The sequence below is a fragment of the Tupaia chinensis genome, unplaced genomic scaffold (assembly GCF_000334495.1).
Source record: "Tupaia chinensis unplaced genomic scaffold, TupChi_1.0 Scaffold000597_1, whole genome shotgun sequence".
NCBI classification, from domain to species: Eukaryota; Metazoa; Chordata; class Mammalia; order Scandentia; family Tupaiidae; genus Tupaia; species Tupaia belangeri.
This window is the reverse complement of record NW_006160114.1, coordinates 6,835,887-6,853,801: the sequence shown is the minus strand read 5'-3', so window position 1 is coordinate 6,853,801 and position 17,915 is coordinate 6,835,887. Positions and strand designations below refer to the sequence as shown.

Sequence of the window (17,915 nt, the reverse complement as noted above, 5' to 3'; positions counted from 1 at the left end):
GAAATAAAAATAATAAGTAACTATACATAGGCATGTAGAATCTTTCTGAGGTGATAGAAATTTTTAAAAATTGTGATACTTGCACAACTCTGAAAGTGTATCAAAAATAAGTGATTCGTTCATTTAAAATAAGTAAACTACATGGTACATACATAAATGCGTATTATTTATATCACATAAATTATGTTTCAATAAAACTGTTATCTGTGACTTGGGTTAAGGCGGACAGAACCCATTTGGCTTAATGCACATTTCAAGTTCTAAACTCAATAGCTTAAGAAACATGCTGGGCACTTGTGCATGCGTGCCCCAAATCCTGAAAGGAATAAAAGATGGAGAGAAGGGAATGTTTTATGATCATTTTCCATGGGGAGTGCTTTCCCTTCTTCCTGTCTGTCTCTGACTAGCACATGCACCCTCTGGCAGACACATGCACACACACACACACACACACACACACACACACACACTGACTAGCATATGCGCCCTCTAGCACACATACACACGCACGTGTACACATATAACAACTATTTTAAAATTTAAAAAAGAGGGTATTAATATAGTTTACACTGATTACACTCAAAGAAGTAGTGTATGATGTGGCTTTTTAATAACTAACCACTCCAGTATAGAACTTTGATACAGAACATCGTATGTAACAAGTGGACAATACACATTCTTTTTAGGAACACATTAATCAAGTAATGAAACTGACACATATTCAGACACATATAATAAGCCTCATTAAATGTAAAGATTAAAATTATATAAATGAATATAGTCTTTAAAAAATGAAATTTAAAAATTAAAGAAATATAAAATATGAACTCTCTGAAAGCATTTGTAACTATAATTTTAAAAAACTTCATACAGAACACTCCAGTCTACAACCTCAGTGGTGAATTCCTTCAAGAAATTAAAGGAAAAAAAATATTAAAAAAATATTTAAAGTAATCCAATTATAAGAAAATCTTAAAAGTAGCATGAGAAAAAATAATGACTCTTCACTTACAAGGAAACAGCAATAAGACCAGCAAACTTATTATCTGGAAAAAAAAAATGGAGGCTAGAACATATTAGAGCAAAATGGTGAATGTGCTCAGAGCAGAAGATTCAGGCAAGAGTTTATATCCAAAAAAATCTACCCTTCAAATCTAAAAGCAAAATATGATACATTCTTAGATAAATAAAAACTGAGGTTATTTGTTGATAATTCACTCATCTTATAAGAAATAACAAAGGAAGTCCATCAGGCTGAAAGCAAGCGATTCCAGACAATAATTTGAATCCATGTGGGGGAGGGGGGGTGGAGGGGGAAGGCAGCAGTAAGGGCAATTATGCATTTCTAAGAGAGAGTTTACTAGGGCCAGGCAGTAGCACAGTAATAACACAACTGGATCCATATGGGAATGGTCTAGGGTTCATATCCCATAATCTTCCCAAGCAAAATAGGAATAGGCACATATGCCTGTGATCCAGCCTGCTGACACTGGGGGGATGGACCATAGTACAAAAGTCCTGTTAGGAGTTACTGTCTCTCCCTTCCCACTCTCTGTGATCCCTCAGTCCAAGACAAATAAGTAAATAATTTAAAACAAGAAGATGGTAATAGATCTGTAGTGCAGGTTAAACTCTGCATGCAGGGAGCCAGAACCCACAAGGTCAATCACAGTCTGAATTCCAGTGGCTTGAGAAACACATCAGGCATGTGTGCATGCAAGCTCTAAATCCCACCCAAACGGAGAAATGGAGAGGAAGGGCACTCCAATCTCTCTCTCTCTCTGTGTATCTCTTCCTCTCTCTCTGTAGAGTGCATGAGCCATCTGGCAATTAAAACGAGATGATAAAATTATGTATTTCTTCTTTTTCTCTTAACAGATTTCAAAGCAACTACAAAAAGATTGTTTATAATGTATATTTAGATCTATAATAAAAAGAAGTAAAATATATTTGCTAATAATCAAAGGGGTATGGATGAGAACAAAAGTATACTGAACTAAGGAAATGAACCCAGGTGATAACAGGAACAAATGAAGATATTCATGAATGATAAAGTAAGATTTGCATAACAAAATCTGTAAATATGTATGAAATATTTGTGGAAAATGAAATTAAAAGTACAAGTACCCTTTTATTGAGAGGAAAGCTGAATGTATTAATAATATTCGATCATATAATCTGACTGTGAGACATTTAAAGCAGTAGTATTCCAGGAATTACAATTTAAAGGGGGAAAATATTCCAAGTATGTTTCTGTTACAGAAAATACAGTTAAACAAGGGACACAAATACCTAAGGCTAAGGAGTACTAGACCTTTTTCTTCATCTCTGTAGAAAGAACCAAAGCATATTTTTTGTCAGACAGCAAGCTGATTTGGGAAAGGAAGAAACAATAGTAAGTACAGAGCTTTTTGTCAGCCGACTAGTATTTTTAAAAATAGAGCCTCCTCAGGGGTTCTGAACAAGGCATATACAATGCTCCAAAGCAGTTCAAAATGCACATTTGATATTATTACCTGCAGACTCATTTAAAATTGAAAACTTATCTAGCCCCTCAGTCTTCTTACCAAGGATTGGGAGATAATCAAATTCTTTCAAGTCCAATGATGCCTTCTGAAGTAAGATTGCTGAAAAAGAGAACTCTATTACACTGCAACACTGTGTTGATAGAAATAAAAGGCTACAAAGGAGTTAAATACTACAGACGTTCCTTACATGAATAGATCCTATTCTTTCTCTAAAAGGGTAGCTAAAGTCATGTAGCCATTCTAAATAATATGGATCAGTCAAAATGCATGTGTAATAGACATCTACAGGGCACCTTATGTAAGTCAATCCGCAAAGCATGTATATTTTTTACACTCTCTAAATAAAGATATTACCTTTTCTTTTGGTTTTCTTTCTTTTTTTTTTTTTTTTAGAGAGATTTTTGCTATAGGGCACATGTGCTTGCCAGAAAGACAGAGACGGAGAGACAGAAAGTGAGAAATCACACCCAAGGGGGGACAGCCACACCGCAATCCCTTCTCCTCCATTCTCCTCTCAGGACACACACACACGCACATTCCCAGTGTGAGTTCAAGTTACTGCGTCCAGGACTCAAACTGTGGTCGACTCCAAGGGAGTCCAGCGACATAGCCATTACACCATCTGCTGGTCCCAGGATATCACTTTTTTGAAGAACATTAAGACTCAACACTAGGTCTCTTCATATTAGTCCATGAACTACTGAGGTAGAAGCCTTCATCTGTCAATATTATCCTATTTTCACAGATTATATCAAATGTCAAATTCAGGTACCAAAAATTACAGTAATCAACAAAACCAAACCATTACACTCTATACCAAGTCTTCCCTTCTCTGTGCATCAAGATTTAACTGAAAATAATAGAAGCTGTAACTTCTATTTTGTAGACATGTTTATAAATAAATACTAAAAATTTCAATTACAACTTTATGCATTAAAAAGCTTTGCAACTGGTAGAAAAAGTAAATAGCGCAATCATTAATGGTAAAACAAAGTACTATGGCTATTGAAATCTGTTCCCACATTTAGCACAAAGCTAACACCCTAGGAAATTAAAACTGCCGCTTCCTACTATCAATCAGCAAAGATGGGGCGGGGGGAATAAAACATATTAATGTTTTAGTGTCATGTTTTTAAGAAACTACAACCAGTTGTCAATTATATTAAAATAATTTTGGACCAGCAGATGTGGTGTTATGACAATGTCGCTGGACTCCCACATAGCCGACCACAGTTCAAGGCTTGGACCTGGCAGCTTAAAACTCAAAGCAGTCACATGTGCGTTCATGCTCAGGATCCCAAGAGGAGAATGAAAGAGAAGGGACTACAGTGTGGCCATCCCCACATGGAAAAATTCATTTGGTTTCACAACATTTAGTATTTTAAGTAAAAGACTATTCAATAACACAAGTAGGTAAGGACTATTTTGTGGTCATGAACACTTTTTGTTAAATGTTTCCATTTAACAGAAGAACCACAGGGGCCAGCAGGTGATATGGTGGTTAAAGTGCTGGATTACCACATGGCTGGCTGCAGTTCAAGTCCCAGACCTGGCGGCTCGCAATGGCTGGCTTTCTCGCTCTCTGATGAGTGCATGCAACATATAGCAAAATTAAGAAATTATAATAATAAATAACAGTAAATAAATAATTCTTTAAAAAAGAACCACTAAAGTTTTATTTTAACTACATGTTTACAATAAAATTGATTCATACATCAAAATGGGGTTTTACTTGCTTTTAACACATTGGAACGACATAATCCAATCTAACTCATACATCATTTTTAGAAACAGTGCAACTAGAAATATTTTTGTTGTTGCAGTGAACATTTCTAAAAAGTAAATGCCTATGCATGCTCCTGAACCTTCACGTGAAAAAAGACAGCTACCATGTTCTCCAAAGATGGTTGTGTTTAGCACACTACAAGGACAACAATAAAAAATAGCCTTCGAGAGTTTCAATTTGAATTGTAACATGGATTTCAACTCCCTCAGTTTGCTTGCTGGCTTCTCAGATCACTTGATGAGATGCCCGTTTTCATTGCTTCTTTGCTAATCACTGTTGGTACTTTAGAGGCTGTAAGTTTTAAATTTCTATAAAGAACATTATACACTACTACAGGTAATTTAATTTTGTCCTGAATATACTTCCAACGATTTTATAAATAATATAATATTTTAAATCAGACTTCAAATTCAATTGATTTTATACCATGTTGTTGCTTTCTCAAATTTTATCTACAAATGATCATATTTCAGGTAAATTTAAAAGGGAAACAAGAACTGGGACTCTTCTAATAAAGCCAGTGACCACAGGAAAGAAGCCACTAAACAGAAGAATCTGTAAATTTCGAAGATCATGCCTATTAAAGACCAACCAATAGGGACTACAAACACACCACCCAGGAAAAAATCCCGTAACTTTCACTTTATGTTTTTGGAAAAAAGATTCTGAACATTCTTTCTAAAACAATTACAAAAACGAAGCTGGCCACAAGTAAAACATTTGCAATAGCCAGTAGTGCTTTGTCAAAAAAAATCATCCCAAAGAACAAGAAAAAACACTCCAAATCCTGTTAATCCCATTTCAACTTTCTGGGTATCCATTAAGGAAATGACGGCTGCAGTAGTGAGAGCAGTGCCAGCAGCAACGCGCAATGCCCAGGGTGGGAAGCTGAATCAGGAGAAATCAATCTGGGAAGCAGCCCAGGCTAGAGAGAAAACTTTTCAATATTGAAAATTTTTGTTTACTACTTCTGGTAGTAATTATACTTTTAATATTTACAAATTGATAAAATGTATTATGTACCATGGATTCAGATTCAACCTCTACTAATAGCAAAGAGGCCAGAACTTTCAAAACTTAATAAGGTACTTTTTAATATAATGTCCATAATTCAGAAGTATTTCCTTTTTTATTTTTAGTTTTCTGGAAGGTGCATGCACTTGTCAGAAAGAAACACATGAGACAGAGAAAGAGGGAGAGAGAGAGAGAGCATCTCCTGTTGGGAGTGTGATCACACTGCACCCCATAGCCTCTATTTCTCCATTCTGTTCCAATTTGGGACTTGCATTCATATGTGCCTAATGTCTTTTCTAGGCTGCTGGGGCTAGGATTAGACCTGTATGGCTGACTATGTGGGATCTGGCTTCCTTACTATCAGGCGACAGAGTCAGCCCATAGAGGTATTTTCTTTTCAAAGTTCTGATTCTGATATATGTACTCTCTTTTCTATGTTAGGGTATTAGGGGTACCGTCTTAATCTGCAATTGTGTTGCTAACAGAAATATATGAGACTTGGTGATTCATAACAAAAGAGCTTTATTTGACTGATGATTCTGGGGGCTGCAAAACCCAAGGGTGTAGGGCCAGCCAACGATATAGCAGATAGATGCAGAGATACTGACAGGTGTGTACAGAGCTGTACACAGCTCTTTCTTTTAGTACAACTCACTCACAGGAACTAAGCCTTCTCATGAGCACTAAAACTCAACTTGCCTCTCAGAGACAGCATTAATCCATCCAAGCTAATCACTACTTACTAAGACCAAGTTCTAAAACATGAACCTTGCGGACACACCATTACCCAAACAGTTAACACTTTTTATCACATAAGTTCTTATGCTTAAAGCAAGGTGACAGAGTTACTGCTCATTTATATTATTAATAAAGAGTGTAACAAGAGGCCCCCTACCAAGGCACAAGTAGCAACACAACACTCTACAATACTGGGCCACAAGGAAGACCAGGATTCACATTATAGATAAGCTAAAACATGCATGGCCTACATGAACACCCATTATCACAGCTGGCTGAAAGGTCTGAGAAAAAGGATTTGATTACAGTATGAGAAAACTCTCTTGGCAGAAGCCATGCAGTCAACACGGGCAGAACATGGGGAGCTGCCTCTCATGTCGAAGCAAGGCTTGGCCGAGAAGAGCTGCAAGTAAGACTGCAGTCACAAGCTCAAGGTTTCATCTGTGTTGCTGTACTGGTTTGTCCTTTCAATCTGTGCCATGGGCTTTAATGTCGTTATGGTACCCTGGTACCCTGTAAAGGTAATATAACACCCCCAGCCTTACTATAACTTTTATAATACTCCTGAAGGAATGCAGATCCCTAAGGCAGCTGCAAACGGGAATTACTTCCATGATACTCACCCCACCCCCTGGAAAATGTCAATAAAGAATGCTGCATTCAATTCTCCTGCTGGGAATTACATAGATAACATTAGAAAGGTTTGGGTTAATGGAAAGCTACTAAATTGGTAAAACAATCTCAGTAGCTGGGAGGGGCTCAAGGACTCATCCAAGAGGTACTGTTACCCCAAACAAAGACCATGGGTCCACCTTTGATCTCAGGACAAGGAAAGACTGCTGCTCCCCGAGCCATAGCCATTGTATAGAACCCCCCGGAGCATTAGCCATTGTATAGAACAGCATGTAGAGGGTCACAAGTACACAATAACCTTTAGGTCAGTCATTAAATTGCTTACCCAAGAGATAATATAGGTATTCCACTTTAGTATATATTAACCTTGGCTTTACTTAACGAGATAGGATTTCTATCTAGGCCTTTGTAACCTGCAATCCGCTGCCATCCTAGTATGAGGCTAAAGTTCTCAAGCTGGCCTGGGGCTCAAGTTCTCAAGCTGGTCTGGGGCTGAAGTTATCAAACTGGCCTGGGAATGAGGTTATTCAGATTCCTGAAAGCCCCCTCACCCAAAAGATCTTTCCCAGTAATCAAGATCTAAGAAGAGAATGCACCAGACAAATGGACTCCCTCATCCTAAGGATTATGACTGTTTATACCTAAACAAAACAGACATCATGTTTTATGATTATTGTTCCTATGCTTTGAATACTTTACCTCTTAGAGTAAAATCTTTTACTTCTCCTCACCCATCCTACTCCTGTAAAACTCCTTCAATAATAAATGTGTATGTCTCCTAGCCATTGATGCTGTAGTCTTGAGCTTGCTCTGACTGTAGTCGGCTGAGAACATACTGAAGGGCATCGAGGTCTCTGCCGAAATTCCTTCTTGCCTGCGTCGCCTTCCTGTGCACAAGCCTCAACCCACCCCAGCTGGAGCAGGTCTCCAGCACTCTCTAGAAGTTATCTGTCTCTCTCTTTCTCATGAAAAAAAATTTTAATTAAAAAAAAGAAAGAACATGATATGAAAGAGCCATATCACAAATTTACAAACCCATTCAAGAGAGTGTTTTCTCCTTCTGGGAAAAAAATTACAAAACTAAATATATTGGGGCTGGCAGGTGATGTGGTGGTTGGGGCACTGTACACCTACATGGCTGATTATGGTTCGAGTCCCAAACACGGTGGCTTGCTTTCTCACTTTCCTTTCCTCTCTCTGGTCAAATTAAAAATAATAACAAAAAAAATTAAATAAATATTCCTTTAAAAAATACTATCTATATTCAGTCCTTTTTCTTGTTAGCAGACAGAAAGTGCCCACCAATTCTAAAATTCCATATAACCAATCATATTGGATTTACTGTTTGTAAATCTGCATTTTCTTGATTTTTCTATCTTCAAATATTTTATTTTAAATTTACTTACTTATTTACATTCATTCATTATACATCATTATAGTATACACAGTGAGATTTTCCATCCAAAATACACTGTATATTGGCTCAATCAAAGATATTACCATATATATTACCATCAATAAATCATTTTCCATTTATTTCTTATATATTTTCCTTTTTTTTCTGTTTCCCCCTTGATTCCCTACCTCTTACCCTCTGCTATTCCCCACCCTCTTCCCACATAGTGTCTCTGGTATTTCCAGTTGCTTTCTGTGCCTGTTTTTTTTTCCTTCACATTGTATTGATTAACAAAAGATCTTAATTAATCTAAATATTTTCATAGAAAATATAGCTGATATATACATATCTATGAACACAATTTGACTTTAGAAATATTCCTCAGTGAGTAGAATGAACATACTATAAACTTGCACCTAGCAGGGGTGATATAGCTTACTGCAGTCATTAAATAGGTATTTTTAATGCAATTTTTAATTTCAGGAGAAGTGGTTTTAATTTTAATAGATCAAAATAAAAAATGTTAAATTTGCTGAAACCAGCAGGTGGTGTGGTGGTTAAGGCGCTGGACATTCCCACATGGCCAACCATGGTTCGAGTCCCAGACATGGTGGCTTGCTTTCTCACTTTCCCTCTCTCTCTATCTCTGTGTGTGTGTGTGTCTCTCTCTGGTCAAATTAAAATAAAATGAATGAATAAATAAAATAAAATAAAATAAATTCTTTTTAAAAAAAGAGAAATTTGCTTAAGACTTAAAGCCAAAAAAAAAAGGTTAAGATTCAGTTCTAACAGTAGGTAGACAAAAATCCTTAAATGTGGAAAATAAAACATAGAAAAAAATCCATAATATTTTAGTCAAATGTCATAAATTTCTATTTTACTAGCTCTGTCTCAAGGGAGGTTCAGTGATAGAATTCTCACCTGCATTTTAAAATATATTATTGGTACCAGCAGATGGCATAATTGTTACATTGCTGGAATCCCACATAGTCAACCACAGTTCTTGTCCCACACCCAGCAGCTAAAAACTCATACTAGGCACATGTGTGTGCATGCCCAAAATCCTGAGAGGAGAATGAAAAAAGGACAGTGGCAGGCCATCTCCCCTGGAAAGTGATTTCTCATTTTCTGTCTGTCTCTATCTCTCGGGCCAGTAAATGGCCCTACAGCAAAAATCTCTCAAAAAAAAATAAAAACACTCTATTTAATATTATTCTATTAGTAATTTTAAAATGCCACTTCAAAAAACTTGTAATACAAAGAGTAGAAAAGAAAGGCAGACAGCATATTAATCCAAAAATGTGTATTACATAGATAGTCTTACGCATGTTCAACACATGACTAAACCAGGACTCAAACCCAAAAAAAAAAAAAGGCCCATGAAAGAAAAAGCAGCCACACAAGCACAAATTCAAGTACAGAACTAGCAAAACAAATAAAATGATATGGACAAAAGATGTTACGAAATACTACCAGTTGACAAAAAAAAAGCACTATTATTATCTATTAAAGTTATCAAAATCAATGAGACAGGAAGATCCTTTAAAAATTATAAATTCAAACTATCTAATACAGAACATACATGTGGTATCTTCAAAAAGTTCATGACGAATGTGCATTATAAAAAAATTATGCATGGATTTCACAATTTTTGGTACCAAAATAAATAATTTAATTTAATTTTCCATGAACTTTTGAAGTAGTCTCAATTATTCAAATAGACATAACAGGAAAAAAAGTCAATACAAAAATACAAAGACAAAAGAAAAGATATTTTTAATGTTTAATGTTCTTTTCCCATAACACAATCATCACATTACACATTTAAATATTGTTTAAAAAACAGCACTTTCATATAAGTCATGTACTCTTAAGAATTATAAACATTCTGGCTTAAAATATATAAGATTCTTTCAGCTCCGAATCATTTGGGCTATCACAATTTCTGATGAGATTTAAACAAAACCCTTTTATATATCCCTGTTCAGGTGTACTGCACATTACAAACAAATTCACATGTAAATGTTGTATCTGGCCTGAATAAACTTTTTTTAAGTGAAAAAATGAAAAATATGATGATCATATTAAATTATCAGTTTTGCTAATTCGAGATAATACTGTAGTCATTTATTCATCTATCATAAAAGATAAACAAAAGAAAAAGGCTAAAATTAAATAACTGTACCTGTACATAATATTTTATACTAGCTCCCTTCTAAATTCTTAAGGATTGTTTCCAAGTTACCGTTAACATTAACACGAAGGAATTTCATATGTTCATTATTTAATGTATATATTTTCTAAAAATCACATTAGGCAATATAGTTTTATAAGATTTATTATCGGGGCCTGAAGGTTGTGCGGTGTTAAGGGTTCTTGGACTGCCACATGGCTGACTGCGGTTTGAATTCCAGACCGGGAAGCTTGCTTTCTTACTTTCTCTCTCTCTTTTTCAGTCTGTCCCTCTCTAGTCAAACTAAAAATAAATAGAGTTAAATAAAATAATTCATTAAAAAAGATTTGCTATTTCAGAATTCCTAACAAAAGGTCTGTCATCAACATTAGAAAGCATTTTAAAGAACAAAAAATGTCCATGAAGGTTAAATAGGTCAGAGGAAAAAAGCACCTCTGAAACAAAAAGAAACATATAATAACAACTAACTGAATTCTGAAAACAAGATTCTTAAACCATACTGAATAAATATTTTCACTAAATATTCTATCAATACAATATATCCCATTTTATAGCTAAATCTTTTCAGAGAATTTATAATAAGATAATACTACCTTGTATCCAGGTCCTAACTGGTGAATTGCAAATATCTGTGCTGGGTTGAGTGCTTCACTGAACACATAGACGGCACCAAGTTGACCACAGAATACCCTATTTGCGTCAGCCGTTTCTGAAGATCCAAGAAAGCACTTGTCATAGCTCTATTTTTAAAAAGTCATAAAAAAGAGTATTATTTTAATGACAAAATATTTAAGGATACCTGCCTTCATTATCATAAATATCTTAATAAATAACAGTAATAATAGAAGAAAGCATGAATTAAGAGTTCATTGGATATTTAAATTTTAAAAAACACTAAAGACACTTAGGGATAATAATCAGTTATATGTTTTATGTTTACAGTTAAACAAATAAACAATAACCATGTATTCGATTTTCAGATTTGATGATTTTCTAAATTTTACAGTTAAAGGCAAAGGAGCTTATAACTAGTTTGTGTTTACAAAAGTAAAACTAACTTTAAAACTCTAGTGATTTATAATTGCTCATATACAGAGACTGACATAAATCAAGGGAATGACTATTCCTAGTTTTAACTATGAAGACATAGGATCTGATTTTTGTAATTCTACTTTACTTTCCTATTATGAGTCTATTCTTCTACTTCTCCACATGAAATCAAAGACATCAAGAAAATCCATTCTCTCTCTTTTGTATATAATACTCTTACTATTGTTATACGAAATCAAATAAAACAATGATCACTAAGTTCTGCTGCTAAAGTGGATGGTACAGTACATAGGGAGGACTTTGAGGGAAGTCAGGAAGTTTAAGAAGCTTAACAAGACCCTTCCTGCTTCTACTTCTTAATCCGACCCATCTGGATCAAGGAAAGCAGTCACTGCTCAGTTTACTCATCCGTACAAGCTATTCCATATCTTAGTAATAAGTGAGACATTACATAGGTATGGAATGCCTTTGTGTCTCAATAAAGTAACAACAAAAAATGTAAATGGGATACAAAAATCAAAAGTTTATACTCATTAAATACTGCATCTTTAACTGAAAATATAAGACCTAAGTTTGATTACAAAAAGGATGTGTATATGCATGTTTGTTCATGCTTTTCCATTTCCTGATGCACTATTACAAGTAATTCAAAATTCTAAGTCTTTTCTTTTCAATACACAGTTTTATCAACTAATGACAAACCATAAAACCAATGGAGTTTCTTCGAGTCTACAATAAAGTCTGTCCCCTCTGCAGGGTAGACAGGAAGCAGAATTTTATCTATGGATTCTAATTCTGATATAATCATTCAGAAATATTTATTGACTATGACTAAACTCAGTATCTAGGGAAAAAAAACAATAAAAATTTAACATTTTTTCCTGTAAACGGACAGATAAGAAATATTTTATGCTTTGTGAATTGCACATGATTTGTGTGTCACATATTTGATTTTTGCGTGTCTTTAAAAAATAAAAACAGAAAGAAAAAGATTAAAATTAAAAGCCAATATTCTTAGCTCCCAGGTCATACTAAACAAGAAAGAGGCCAAGGGTCAGATGCGGCCCAATGGGTATAATCTGCAACCCCGATCTAGGAGACAAACTATAGACTATACACACAGTCCTTTTTAAGAGAATACAAAAAAAAAAGGCAAGTGTCAAAGACCAGCAGTTGGCGTAATGGCTATGTCACTGGACTCCCACATAGTTAGCCGCGGTTCAAGTCCCAGACCTGGTGGCTTAAACTAACACTGGGCGCATGTGCGTACGTGCCCAAAATCCCCAGAGGAGAATGGAAGTGAAGGGATTGCGGCATGGCCATTGACCCTGGGGGATGATTTCCCACTTTCTGTCTCTCTGTCTCTCTCTCTCTGTCTTTCTAGTGAGCACACGTGCCCTATAGCAAAAAACCTCTCTAAAAATAATAATAATAATAATAATAATACAAGAAAAGGCAAGTGCCAATCCCTGTTCTGGAGGAAATTAAAGTCTAGAAAGCAGCAGACAAATTTAAGAAGTCAATTTTGTTAAAAAAGAGGCAAGTAATAAAACTATTTATGCTGAAAAGGTTATAAATTATTGGGCTTGGAGATATTTTTGACAATAAAACACATCTTTTACTTTTGCTCTAGTAGGCCAGGAGAAAATTAGGGAGAAATGAACATAGAAAAATAGAAAGAGCATTTAAATTTTTTTGTTGTTGTTTGTTGTTTTGCTTTTTTCTTCTGTTTTTGTGGTTTGCCAGACAGCATGTTCACTCACCAGGGAAGAAAGAGAGAGAGAGAGTTAGAAAGTACCCCCATAGGTGGATAGTCATGCTGCAACTCCTTCTCCTCCATCTCTCTCTCTGTTGGGGATCTCAAGAGCACATGCACATACACGCTCATGCATGCACCCAGTATCTTCACCATACCACCCACTGGCTAGCCCTTTCAAGTTTTAACTATAGATGTAACTATTTTCCCTTAGAATGTGCTTAATACTGTGAGTAGATTAGTGTTTTTTAAATATGGACCATCCTATGGGCCAGCAGGTGGCTTGGTGTTTAAGGTACTGGACTCCCATATGGCTGATTCTGGTTTGAGTCCTGGACCTGGAGTCCTGAAAGTCATGCCAGGCACATGTGTGTGAGTGCCCGAAATCCCAAGAGGAGAATGGAGGAGAAGGGACTGCAGTGTGGCCATCCCCCCAAGAAGATTTCTCACTTTCCCTCTCTAAGTCTCTCGCTCTCTAATTCTCTGGCAAGCACACACACCCTATGGCCAAAAAAAGGCCTACAAAATACATACATTTCAGAGGAAAGCCATGACTTATTTATCTGTTTTTCTATGCAAAAACGTGTCAAGACTTTCCTGATGGTCCTATGTATTTATTTATTTATATAAGGTCCTATATATTTATTTACATATATACATGTATATAAAATATATAGACCAGCCTCTGTAGCATAGTTGGTAGTGTACCAGCCTGTGTAACTGGAAGCCATACGTCAACTAAGGTTCATGTCTCTGATCCAGTCATTACGACGACATGTCAGATGGACACATGAAACATGCCCATGATTCTGGTGAGTTTGAGGGCTGAAGGAAGAGGATTGTGATGCAAACAAGTCCTGCAGAGGGTCTGTCTCTCGCTTTCTCTCTGGCACACATGCATGTTACATCATAGGGGGAAAAAAATCTCATGGAAAAATGAACTTGAAAAATATATTAATAGAGAGACAACATATATCTGCTTAGAGCCTTCCGAAGATTTGTAAGCTATATAAGACAGGAATACCCAGGCCTTACATTTGCTTTTGAGGAGGCACTGAATGATTTCACCCTCCACTACCTATCCTCATCTCTTAACATTATTCTGTCCCTTCCTCCCTCTGCTCCAGAAAAAAATGGCTGCCTTACTGTTCCTTGAACTTTCCAATCCTGCCTCAACATTCTTACATTCACTGATCCCAGTAAATGGGGTATTTCCCCCATATATGTACAATTCTTCTCACTAAAATCATCGTTGGATAATTCGGCCTCCCTTCCCTGTACCTACTTTCTACAGTTGTTTCCACATTTTATTTTCTCCATAGCATTTATCACAAAGCAGCTGTAATAGTGACCAGGCATTATACTTATTCATACTGTTTTAGATCTTCCATTCACATACAAATAAAGAGATAAAGTTAATTTTTTTAGTGCTTGAGAGTCTGGAAATAATAGAATATTGCACTCATGTTTCTGGACCTAAAATACTTAAAATCATGGCCAACTAATTTTCCTCGTCTTTTTGTATCAATAATCATACCTTTTAGAAATTCTATTACACTAAATTTTAGACTTAAAGACTACTTTTATCAAAAGAATAAATCTTCAAAGTAAAACTTAAAAGCTTCAATCAATCAATTTTATTATGCACTTCATGTTATAGTGATGGATCATCCTTTGCCAAGTACATTAAAACACAGATTAAAAAATAAAAACTTACATCATTGGTGTTAACATGCCAAGCCATATCACCATAGGATACCAGTTGTCCATTAACGTAACACCGAATTTCACTGTTTCTCCATCGATTGTAAATGTGGACAATGCTGATCATGTACCACTTTAAAAAATTAAATATATCAGTATATAATGTTTAGATGTTACTGTAAAATGCAATCAAAACATTCATAACACCCTATAAGAAAATACTGGATGGACTATTAATTATCATTCACTACTACTTCCTCAAGTACCCTTTTCCCATTGCCCATCTTAAGTATAAAAGGAATTACCATAAAAAATAAATTGTAATAGAGACAGAGCTAGAAACTCGTGACCTCAGACTGGTATTCCTTCCATTGTACCAAGATGCAAAATTATAAAAGTATAATTATTTTTGTGTTCATTCATTTACTAACATTTACATTTTATCAGGTGCTACAGATACCTAATGCTAACCAGAGACTACAGGCACAGTTCTCCTGAAATGTATGATCTATTGAAAGAAACATACATAAGAAAAAGAACAGAATTACACATAATGTGTACGGTGGGGGAAAAAAAAGAATAGTGCAAAATGAGAAAGAATAACCTAAGATTCTACTCTGGATTGCATGCATGGTCAGGAAAGACTTGCTAAAGACACAACATTTTAGCATTAATAAGATTTAGATGGTTTCAATTCCACAACTGACATTTATTGTATATTTTAAACTTAACGTATGAAAATCATTAAAAATCAATGCCAAGTGTTTACACTGAATTTCTCTTTTATAGTAACTAATGCTAGCACAAAATGCATTTTAGGTATCTATTTTTATATGAGAACAGTTAAATTCTACATCAATTTATAGATCCACTCTCCTTTAAAGAGAACAGCTTAAACCAGAGAATAAAAAAATATTTTTCTAATGTACAAAAATATATAAGTATTTTATAAATATGTCTTCAGTAGTCAAAATTAGACTAGTATCCTTACAAAATATACATATGATACAAAATTTGTTCTACAGATTATTTAAATGTTCTATCAAATTATTTTATATATATTTTGAGAAATATATGTAAGTAAGCTACAACAGTAATTCTTAATCACCAAAATATTAGTTTATTTCAAACTGTCTGAAATACTTTGAATGGAATTCAATTTCATTTATTTCATCTAGAGAACAAAAATAGTGCACTGAGCAACTTAGAGATGACAGCAATACATAAAGTACTCTTCCATTGTAAAAAAATAAAAAGAAAAGAAAAAGAAAAATGTGAGATCAAACAAATCCCTAAATCACATGTTTAAAGTGGTCCATTAACAATTCTTTCTCATAGAAGATAAGTATTTTGAAGAAGTCATAAAAATTGAGCTTCTAATAACTTAAGAAAAATCTTTTTTTAAAGAATTATTTTATTTATTTATTATTATTATTTCACATGAGTTTTGTCAGAGAAAGACAAAGAGAGAGAAAGGGAAAGTAAGAAAGCAAGCCACCAGGTCTGGGACTTGAACCGTGGTCAGTCATGTGGGAATTCCAGCACCCTAACCACCACGCCACCTGCTGGCCCCAACTTAAGAAAAATCTTACATTTTACATGTAAGAAAATTAAAAATTTACATATAATACCTCCATTAAGTCTGAAAATATTAAACCAGAATGTCATCTATGTAACATAGAAAAGAAACTTTCTACATTTTAAAGTAAAATTTTTAGAAATACCAATTTTCTAAAGAGAACAGCTACAAACAAATGCCTATACTGTATAAAGGCAAAGATTTCCTGCCCAAAGACAGTTTTTAAATAAACATTAGAAATATTGTTATACTTATTTGCATACTTAATATAGAAATGGGCTCAATCAACAAATATTGACTGAATCCTTACTACTCCAGGTAATTTAGTGTACTGGGCATTATAAACTTTAAATATATGCAGATATGAATTGCATTCTTGTTATCAGTTCTACTAACTTTTGGCAAATTATTTAACAGTTTTTAACCTATTTCCATCTCAAAAAAAGGGAATAATAATGCCTACTTTGTGGAGTAATTGTGATTACAGAAAATAATGTATAAAAATTATGAAAAATAGTCCCTAATAAATATTTAACACCAACGAATAAGACAGCATTAACTATATTTCTGTACTTTTTATCTATTATTTCCTCATGATGAAATTTATCTCTGCTCAAACTGACAATATTTATCTCTCAGAGTCATCCAGCCATTCATTCATTAAAAAAAATTTACTAACAACTCATTTCATACCAAGTACTCCACTCCCACCCCAGACTTTGGATACATAAAAACTATACACACATACACATATACACACACACATATAAATATAAATATATCATAGAGGGGATTTTTCATTAGGGAAACAATAAAAAAAAATCTAAAATAGAGACAGGATCAAAAAAGTAATGACTTTTTGTGTAGCAAGAGAAGGAATGACAGAGAAGGCAGCATAGAAGAATTCCTGGAATGGGAACCAGCAGTTAGCGTAATGGCTATGTCGCTGGACTCCCACATAGTCGACCGCAGACCCAGTGGCTTAAAACTCACGCCGGGTGCATGTGCGTGCATGCCCAAGATCCCGAGGAGAATGGAGGAGAAGGGATTGCGATGTGACCATCCCCACTGGGGGGGGTGATTTCTCGCTTTCTGTCTCTCTGTCTCTCTCTGTCTGTCTGGTGAAAAACTCTGCTTTAGATAAAAATCCGCTCCAAAAAAAAAAAAAAAAAAAAAAAGAAAAAAGAATTCCTGGAAGAATGAAGAACAAAAAAGAATTGTTAAGTAAACAGGAGGTAAAGAAACATTTTAGACAGAGGAATCTTTTAATATGGTACAGCATAGAAGCTTAATAAAACTTTTCTTTTTTGGGGGACCAGCAAGTGGTGTGGTGGTTAAGGTGCTCAATTCCCATATAGCCAACTAGGGTCCCCAGATCTGGTGGCTTGCTTTCTCTCTCTCTCTCTCTCTCTCTCTCTCTCTCTCTCTCTCTCTCTCTCTCATGAGTACACATGTTCTAAAGCAAATTTTAAAAATAATAATAAATAAAATTAAATGAATAATTCTTGTTTTGCTTGTTTGTGTGATTAAGATTCAG

At 34.9% G+C, this 17,915-nt stretch overlaps 1 protein-coding gene and 1 pseudogene across 1 annotated transcript in view; both read right to left on the bottom strand.

The window, feature by feature from the left end:
• LOC106735969 (neurobeachin-like) overlaps positions 1 to 17,915 on the bottom strand; it is a 176,659-nt gene that overhangs the window by 60,191 nt on the left and 98,553 nt on the right. The window contains 2 exon segments of the mRNA XM_014591546.1: positions 10,883 to 11,029; positions 14,813 to 14,932. Of these exon segments, the coding sequence (XP_014447032.1) occupies positions 10,883 to 11,029; positions 14,813 to 14,932 (267 nt within the window).
• LOC102502733 (vesicle transport protein GOT1B pseudogene) lies at positions 4,735 to 10,368 on the bottom strand (annotated as a pseudogene).